This window comes from Podarcis liolepis (genome assembly GCF_965112155.1).
Source record: "Podarcis liolepis genome assembly, chromosome: 15".
In the NCBI taxonomy this organism is placed as follows: domain Eukaryota; kingdom Metazoa; phylum Chordata; class Lepidosauria; order Squamata; family Lacertidae; genus Podarcis; species Podarcis liolepis.
This window is the reverse complement of record NC_139566.1, coordinates 13,414,288-13,423,126: the sequence shown is the minus strand read 5'-3', so window position 1 is coordinate 13,423,126 and position 8,839 is coordinate 13,414,288. Positions and strand designations below refer to the sequence as shown.

General features: G+C 47.7%; 1 protein-coding gene across 5 annotated transcripts; it reads left to right on the top strand.

The window, feature by feature from the left end:
- The first annotated feature begins 95 nt into the window (after window positions 1–95).
- Window positions 96–8,276, top strand: LOC310694571 (rho guanine nucleotide exchange factor 11-like). 5 transcript variants are annotated; one of them, XM_083477736.1, is made up of 12 exons: window positions 96–229; window positions 919–1,124; window positions 1,799–1,974; window positions 3,000–3,146; window positions 3,915–3,994; window positions 4,318–4,443; window positions 5,340–5,457; window positions 5,967–6,145; window positions 6,244–6,319; window positions 7,068–7,235; window positions 7,342–7,429; window positions 8,154–8,276. In XM_083477736.1, exons 2-12 carry the CDS (start codon window positions 1,093–1,095, stop codon window positions 8,227–8,229), a joined length of 1,266 nt encoding a protein of 421 aa, XP_083333862.1. In that variant the 5' UTR covers window positions 96–229; window positions 919–1,092; the 3' UTR covers window positions 8,230–8,276. The 5 variants fall into 5 exon arrangements, with proteins under 5 accessions (XP_083333862.1, XP_083333865.1, XP_083333861.1 ...); XM_083477739.1 differs by having other exon boundaries at window positions 164–262; window positions 3,065–3,146; XM_083477735.1 differs by having other exon boundaries at window positions 164–262.
- Window positions 8,277–8,839: the final 563 nt, after the last annotated feature.

The following is an 8,839-nucleotide window of genomic DNA, read 5'->3' as shown; positions in this document are numbered from 1 at the left end:
TCTAACCAACCCTGCTTCACATCCACCCCCAGCTCTTCCCTCTCTGATCTCCGGGCTCTAACTGACTCTCAACCGCCTCCCTCCCAGCATTCAAACCACTTTTCAAATGCCGGCTCAGCCAATCATCACTCACCACTAACATTCTACCTCCCCCTTCCTATTGAACATTACCTTACATCTTCTAATATACCCACCTATTTATGCAGTGTCATCTCAATTACTAGTACAGGTGGACATGCATTATTCTATACGAATGTGCCAGGTGAACACAAGGAGCACCCGCCTCAGTCCCTTGTTCAGAAGGTCTGTCAGGGAGGAGAAAGGGATTCCCACATCTCTCTCCCTGGAGATAGCAAACGAGGAAGGGTAGTTGAAATTATAATATACTGGAGTGTAGCGGTTCGTTCCGGACCAGGGTTCAAATCCACACTCAGCCGTGATGCTCACTGGGTGAGCTTGGGCCAAGTCTCAGCCTAGCCTACCTGACAGGGCTGTTGTGCAGATAATTTGGAGGTGGTGGTGGGGGCAGAGCGCCACATACAACTCCTTGAGTTATTTTGAGGAAAGTTAGGATTTTCATGTAATCATAAAAGTACGCACCAAGAAAGGTCCCTGGGAGCACAGGTGTATCTTGTAAAAGATGCCTAGATGTTGTGAATGTGGGTGTGTACCTGAGTTGAAAGAGAAGTTGGTTCCATAATACAATGAAGCCCACATACTAAAATTAAAAGGCTTTCCTTATTTCCTTTGATGTCCCAGAGGCATGTGGGGCTGGGGGGGTGTTTAGGGGAACTAACTATAAGGGTAGCCTAGATCCAGCTGCCTGGCCCTGAGAGGGCAGGATGGGTGGTAAATTAAGGGATAGGCTAGGCTCTGACTTCACAACCGACAGTGGGATCCTTCATATTTGTTTCCCAGGAGGCCTGGTGAGGAGTCTGCTTTGAGCCTTGGATCAGCTGAAAGAACAGACACTGGTCTTCCTTGGCTCACCTGAAAGTGCAGACATCTGACTTTGGATCCGCTGAAAGCATAGACATCTGTGTTCCTCAGTACAGTTGAAAGTGCAGGCAATTTGTCGTTTCCCATTGCACAATGGGAGGCTGTTTGTCCTCTTTTCACAGAAGGTAAAGTTGGGGGGTAGGGGAGAGATCTTGAAGCTGGGTGGTCCCCTATGGCCAGTTTTGAAGATGCTCATCGGTTATTAGACCCTTGTAACTCCCATGCTGGCTGGGGGCTGATGGGAGTTGTAGTCCGACAACATCTGGAGGCCACGGGGTTGAGGGAGGCCATTTATATGGAGTGGTCAGGAACACAAGGAACACAAAGGCCCTCCTGTCAGTAGGAGGGTGGAAGTGGTGGTGATGGAGAAGGGGGAGACACTCCTTGTTTGCATTCAACATGCTTCCTGTCATTTATTCCCTCTCTTCCACATCCACAATGTTCACTGCTGGCCAAAGTCATGGAAGAAGCCCCAGAGGGGCTTAAATGCAGCTTGAAAGCCTTGCATATAAAAACACTCCCTTGGGTCCCACTGAGGTATCATTGTTATTTATTAAATTTATTAATCACTTGTTACTAAAGTGTCTCAAAACAACTAAAAATACAGTAAAATCAAATGGTAAAGTATACATAATATGCAAAATGTCTGTCCACCAAGAATGTGACAATGGAAATCCGTGTCTCCTTCCTTAATGCTATGAGCCCCAAGAAAGGTCCAAAATCAATGTATGAGGCCAGAGAAGCTTTAGCAGACCCTCTTTTGACACCCTGCCTCTCCCATTTGCTCAATCCCCCGCAGGAACATCGAGACCCCAAACTTGTGGTCCACCTCAGACCCCTCCCTCCCCTCCTTGCTGGGGGACGACCTCTTCTATGTGTCGGACCTGAGCTCACAGAAGTGGAAAGACGCTGTCGGCCGCCATGTTGCGTCTTCCCTGCCACAGCGGGAGGTTGACCACCAGGAAGCCATCAATGGTGAGGAGGTCATTCTGTGGCTCATACTTTGGGTTACCCTCAGAAAGTCATGGGGCTCTAGAAGGATCTCAACTTACTTTAAGCAAAAGTGGAATAAGCGCCTAGTGAGATCTCTCCTAGGAAGAGGGTCCTTGGCTGTACACGTAGCTTGGAACTTTTTAGTTCTTAAAAATTGCCATTAGTGAAATTCCCTCCAGGCAAGACCCACATGGGTCAGTAAAGATGGACACCCGTAAAGTTCTGACACAGGGCCAGGGGAGCAGGGTGGGAAGGAGGCTTATTGGCCCTGAAGTGTGCTGTAATGTCTCTGAGGAGGAAGGGAAATCCATAGATGAATGGTGTTTGTGTGTGTTGCGCTGGTAACCAGAGCTATCAGCTGCATATTGGTGCCCATGCTGGGGAAGGGACTTATAGCTCAGTGGTGGAGACCATGTTTTCCCTGCAGAAGCTCCCATGCTTGATTCCTGATGGCATCTTCAGGTAGAGCTGGGAATGTCCCCTTCCTGAACCCCTCTAGAGGAGCACTTTCTGCCAAGTACTATAGACAACACTGAGCCAGAGAGTCCAATGGTATTTCACTCAGCTTCCTGCATTCTCATTTAAATCAGCACCCTTTATCCGGGACTATGAGAACTGGAATCTTGTTTTATTTTAAGTGAAAGGGCCACAGCCCATTGGTGGAACACATGCTCTGCATATAGAAGGCCCCAGGTTCAATATCCGATGGCATTTCCAGGTAGGAATGAGAAGGAAAGACCCCAGAAACCTTGGAGAGCCACCTGCCAGTCAGAGACAAGTAGGCATTGGGCCAGGTGGACCAGGGTCTGACTGAAGAAGGCAGCTTCTTAATGCTCCACCAACAGCAACTCCATGGGCTTGCTACCAGTACAGGAAGAAACATGATCAGTCTCCTCTTGAAAGGCAGAACCCAAGGCTTTTTTCAATTAACCTGCTTTAGCTGCCTCATTCCTGGATCCTGCTGGGATTTGACCTCTAGCTGACATTCTTCCCCCCTCTTTGCACAGAACTGTTTGTGACAGAAGCCTCTCACCTGCGGCTTTTGCGTGTCCTGACTGTCTTCTTCTATCAGCGCATGTTTAGGGAGAAACTTCTTTCGCAGGAGGAGCTGGCCCTCCTCTTCCCCAACCTCCCAGAGCTGCTGAAGATTCACAGTAAGGCTGCCTCTCTTATTCAGTCGGAGCCCCTTTGGACTGGCCCCCATCCTGTGTCTCGCACAGATCGTTGCTTGCTCATGGGCAGGTCAGGAGTAGGGTCGCCTCCATCAAAGGCCCTCGCTCAGGAGGACCATTGGAGCAGAAGATCAGAAGAGCCCTGCAGGAGGCAGCTAGATAAGGCCAAAGGGGGCCTCATCTAGACCTGAGCACAACAGCAGCGCTCCCCAAGAACTCCAACATTTCTCAGATAAAAATAGGGACATCCTATTCAACAACAACAACAACAATAATATTAATAATAATAATAATAATAGTACCCTGCCCGTCTAACTGGGTTGCCCCAGCCATGCTTGGCAGCTTCCAACGTATATAAAAGCATAATAAAAACTTTCTTATACAGGGTTGCCTTCAGATGTCTACTAAAGGTTGTATAGTTACTTACCCCCTTGGCTTAGGGGTCATATAACTCCATACCTTCCAACATTTCACCAATGAAAAGAGGAACGTCCTAAGGAGAAGCGGGACATTCTGGGAACAAATCAGAAACTGGAACGGCTTCTGTAAACCCGGGACTGTCCCTGGAAAATAGGGACACTTGGAGGGTCTGCCAATCTGTAATGGCCAGCTTTGAGGCCCATTACCGGGGTCATGATTCTAAAAAAAAGAGATAGAGACCATGTCTGTCCTTCTCCCTCCCCCACCTCTGCTGTGGCTATTTCCCCAGGCCTCTTTTCTCACCATTCCCTCCTCCTGTCCTTTCTCCAGGTTCTCTGTCAGAATCGATGAAAACACTTCAAGAACAAGGGCCCATCATCCATGAAATTGGGCACTTCATGCTTTCCCAGGTAACAATCCCTGAGTGGCTGGGCTGCTGCGGGTGAAGTGGCTGTGTGCGTAGGCAGTGTTTGGGGCTCCAGTTGAGTTTGACCCCTTGATTTCCTGACCTGCCTGATTCTAACCAGGAAGTGTTTCCTCTCCCCCGTCCCCTTTGCCCCCTTCCATCTAGGGAAGTTTTTAATGTTTGATGTTTTATTGTATTTTTAATATTCTGTTGGGAGCTGCCCAGAGTGGCTGGGGAACCCCAGCCAGATGGGCAGGGTAAAAATAAATTATTATTATTATTATTATTATTATTATTATTATTATTATTATTATTCCTTTCCCCCAGTTTGGTGGGCCTGCACGTGAAAAGATCCAACAGGCTGTCTCTGACTTCTGCGTGAACCAGTCCAAGGCCCTGGAGCTGATCGAGACCAAGCTGCAGAAGGACACTCGATTCCGGCTCATCATTCAGGTATCTGTGTGCTCATACGCTAAGGAAGGGGGAGGGAGGGACTGTCTCAGATTCTGGGTCTGCACTTTCAGTGCGGAGTGCAAGAGGAAGTCCTTGGAGGGCTCTTTCTCCATTCTGGAGGGCCAGAGGCCTGTCCTCCTCTCCCTGCTACCCACCCTGAATGCGGTAGTGCTTCTGAATAATGCTTGAATCCGCAAGTGGGCAGAGTGCTCTTGTGCTTGAATCCTGCTTGTGGGCTTCCCACAGAAATCTGGTTAGCCACTGTGAGAACAGGATGGTGGACTAGATGGGGCATTGGCCTGATACAGCAGACTCATCTTACGTTGTTCTCCCCTTCCAGCCCCCTTCCAGCCATACACATACTTCCAGCCTCAGTTTTTACAATGACAAGACAGCTCCACCATTGACTCATGCAGTGGCGTAGCATGGGGGGTGCAGGGGGGCCGGCCGCACCGGGCGCAACATCTGGGGGTTAGGGGGCGCAAATCCACGGGTTAGGGGGCGCAAATTACTTGCCTTGCCCCGGGTGCTGACAACCCACGCTACGCCACTGGACTCACGTCTCCCCCTCCTGCTTTCCTTCTTTTCCTGGGGCATGTTGTTGTTCTTCCTGCCATAGACCCAGATCTCAAGGCTCCTGAAAGCTCTGCACTTCCTCTTCATCAGGAGGGTGGTTCTCTAACTGTCCCCTGGAGGGGTCTTTTGCAAACCTACACCCCCACCATAAGAATAAGAACCAAAGAAGAGCCCTGCAGATGGATCAGGCCATAGGCATCCTGTTCTCACAGTTGACAACCAGATGCCCCAAAGGGAAGCCCACAGACAGGACATGCCTCCAGTCTCCATATGGTCACAGAAGCATATTGTCTGTCTGTCTGTCTGTCTCCCCTTCCCAGGAAGCAGAGAGCAACTACCAGTGCCGCCACCATCAACTGAAAGATCTCATCCTCTCCGAAATGCAGCAGCTGACAAACTACCCTTTGCTGCTGGATAATATTATCAAACACACTGATGGTATCTCTGTCTCTACATATTTATGTGTGTGCTGGGAGAGGGAGGAGAGTCATATCGCCTATAATTTGAATGTTATGCTTTGTGACCTTTGGATGTTGTGGGCTACATGGAGCGTAGCTTATTGTGGAAAGTGAATACACACATCAATGATGATGGTATATGGGTATTTATACACACCCCTCCACTGCTAGTATTAGCAGACGGTGGGGCTGCAGGGTTGCAAGGGTTGTTCAGAGGCCAACTTTCTTATGAGATAACAAGGATTGCTTGGGATTATGTATTCCTACTGCAGTGCTGCTCATCTGTCCAAGGTTGTTTTTCCTTTAAATGCAGTGTTGTGTCTGTTTTGTGTTGGGAACCACTTAGGAACCACCCCTGTGTTTCCAAAGCAGCCTCCAAGTTTTTGGTAAATAGAAACAAACTTTAACAGCAGTGTGACAGCCCATCTCTCTCTCTCTCTCTCTCTCTCTCTCTCTCTCTCTCTCTCTCTCTGCACCTTCTTTGCTTAGGGCAGTCTTCAGAGCACCAGAAGCTGTGCCAGGCTCGGGACCAATGCCGGGAAATCCTTCAGTGTGTGAAAGAGATTGTGAAGAAGGCCGAAAACCATCATCGCCTGGAGACTTATCAGATGTGTTTGGACACCACCTCGCTGCAGTGGACCACCAACGCACTGGCAGTGGAGTTCAAGGTATGGTCCTCCCCATCGTCGCCCTCTGCCTGAGTTCCTGCTTTAATATTACTTCCCCGCTCTTCAAAACGCTGCCTTTTTCTGTCCCGTCTGTCCAGAATATTGACCTCCGGAATCATTGCCTGATCTACGAGGGCCCCTTGCGCTGGCGCCTGCGCAAAGACAAGACTGTGGGTACGTGGCTGTCAACCTCACCTCAACGAACACACAAATGTGGTACAGGCCTCTCAAAGTGGAGGTTTCTGCAGTTCCGCTCTCACTGACTTTGTTTATATCCCACTTTTAATAGTAATCCAAGTGGGGCAGCCCTGTGGCTTGGTGGTAGAAAGGCTCCAAACCCTCAAGAGAGCCATTGCTGCCAGTCAGACAAATAATAATAGTAATAGTAATAGTTTTATTATTTAAACCCCACCCATCTGGCTGGGTTTCTGAGCTAGATGAACCAAGCAGCTTGCAGAAAGTTTGACAGAAAAAAGCAATTTTAGAACAAGACCCCGAAAAACAACTAAAGCATCAGCTATTGAAACATCAAAACTTCCAATGGTGTTTGAAATTCTAAAGCAACAGGCGACAGATTAAAAGACTCTCCCAGACAGACTGCCTTCAGAAGAAGGGCCATCCTAGCTTGGTGACAGAGCACCTGATTTGCATGGAGAAAGTCCCGGGTTCAATCCCCAACAGCATCTCCAGGTCAAGCTGGGGAAAAGACTTCCTGCCTGAGATCCTGGAGTGCCATTGCTGCCAGTCAGTGTGGACATTACTGAGCTAGATGGACCCCAGTGGCCTGAACTGGTATAGGCAGCTTCCTTTGTTCTTCTGACTAGTTGGGCCTTTGGCCTGATCTGCAGCCAAACTTTCCTGATGTTCTTATCTGGATACGCAGAGCTGGTTAGCCACTCCAAAATCTCTGCCTCTCTCTTAGACTTGCACGTGTTGCTGCTGGAAAATCTCCTGCTGCTCCTGCAGAGGAAGGATGAGAGACTCATTCTCAAGTGCCACAGGAAGAGGGTGTGGGGATCCTCAGGCACTTGGCAAACGATCAGCCCCGTCCTCAAGCTGAATGTGGTGCTGATTCGCTCTGTGGTCACAGGTAAAATGGGATAAAACCATGTTTCCTTATTTAAAGGTTGTAAGCTAGACAGGCCAGCCCTGGTGTGGTTGCCTCTTCCTCCATCTTGTCTCTCCTCTCTGTCCAGATCCGCGAGCTATCTTTGTCATTTGCACATCAGAATTGGTAACCCATCTGTATGAGCTCGTTGCCTCAACACCTTCAGAAAAGAATATGTAAGATTTTTTTACCTGTTGTTTCGCCCACAGTTCTGGAACAATTTCTTTGTGGGTGTGGCACATTTACCTTTCCCACTTTCCTGCTTTTTCAGTCATGGATATTTGTTGCTATTCCACTGTTTGCTGTCCAGTTGCAGGCAGAGCTTGATGGAATGTATCCAGGATGTGTTTTGGAGTTGTTTTTACTAACCAGCTGTCAATTGCTCCTCTCTCTGCCTTGCTCTGCCCTGTTTCCTGCTGCCTTTTTCCATTCTGGGCAGGTGTCCAGCTATTTCTGTACATGTGCACACACACCTGTGGTTGTTGTGTTTTTTTAAAAAGTGTGTGTGTACAGTGTATATAGATAGATAGCAAGATAGATAGATAGATAGATAGATAGATAGATAGATAGATAGATAATTGTTAATGTTATATTTTATTACCTGCCCTTCACCCTAAGGTCCTAGGGTGTGTGTTACAACAGAACACAATATTAGTAGCAGTTTAAAACAACCTACAGTCACAAAAATTAGGTGGGTCCCAAAAATATCCAGGCAGACAGATATAAATATAAATATATAAAATATATATAGATATTGGTACCCTCTCCCCCAGACAAAGATGCTGCTGAGATTAATATGGGGCGTCTCTTTAATATCTGCCTTTCTAATGACAAATCGCAGCTATTCCATTCTTTTTGGGGGCTTTTAGTGAGTCTTTCTCTCCCCTCTTTTCCTGGCAGGTGGATGGAACTTCTGGAAGAGGCAGTAAGGCGTGCCAAGGGAAATGCCACCTTGCCCTCAGGGAATCTGAGATAATATTAGCTTCACATGTAATAAATTAAAACCACAGAGTTTTATTAGAAGACCCTTTTGCATAATTCCACAGACTTTATAAAATGGCAATAGCAGCAGGGGTGGGGGGATTCTTCAGTTGTACCTTCACCAATTACCCTGCTCCTCAAACACAGTTCCTGCTACTAGTTAAGGCCAATGGGTTGTCAAGAGCCGTTTTCTCATACTAGCTTTTCTGGGCCAACTGAGGTTCTCAAAACAGAAAATTCTGCAGAGGGTAACAAGAAAATAAAGGTAGTTGTTTCTTTCTTGCAGCTAAGCAGCATCCCCCCATGCCTCAAATTACTGCATGAAAAGTTCTGGCTGTGTGGAGTGTTGCCTTCTTTTACCAATTGTAACTCTTTGAGGCAGAGAACTATTTGCCTCTGTAAACTGTAGGGCGCATTAACTATGCTTCATAAAAAGCATCAGAGTTAAGAAAAACGCAATGTGTGTGAAGTTGACCCTAATCTTACACCCTTTTGGAGTCTGATAGATTGGAGTTTTACATGGATTACAGGTTGCCAGCTTTTATTATTTGCCCATGCACCTATGTTTTCAACCGCAGCTTGATCTGCTGGCATTAGCAAGGTGT

Bases quoted from the DNA above. Each gene is read 5' to 3' on its own strand.
- LOC310694571 (XM_083477736.1), top strand. From the start codon at position 1,093: ATGGGAGGCTGTTTGTCCTCTTTTCACAGAAG. The intron at 5,458-5,966 runs GTATCTCTGTCT...TTCTTTGCTTAG, and splicing joins TATTATCAAACACACTGATG to GGCAGTCTTCAGAGCACCAG. The intron at 6,146-6,243 runs GTATGGTCCTCC...CCGTCTGTCCAG, and splicing joins CACTGGCAGTGGAGTTCAAG to AATATTGACCTCCGGAATCA.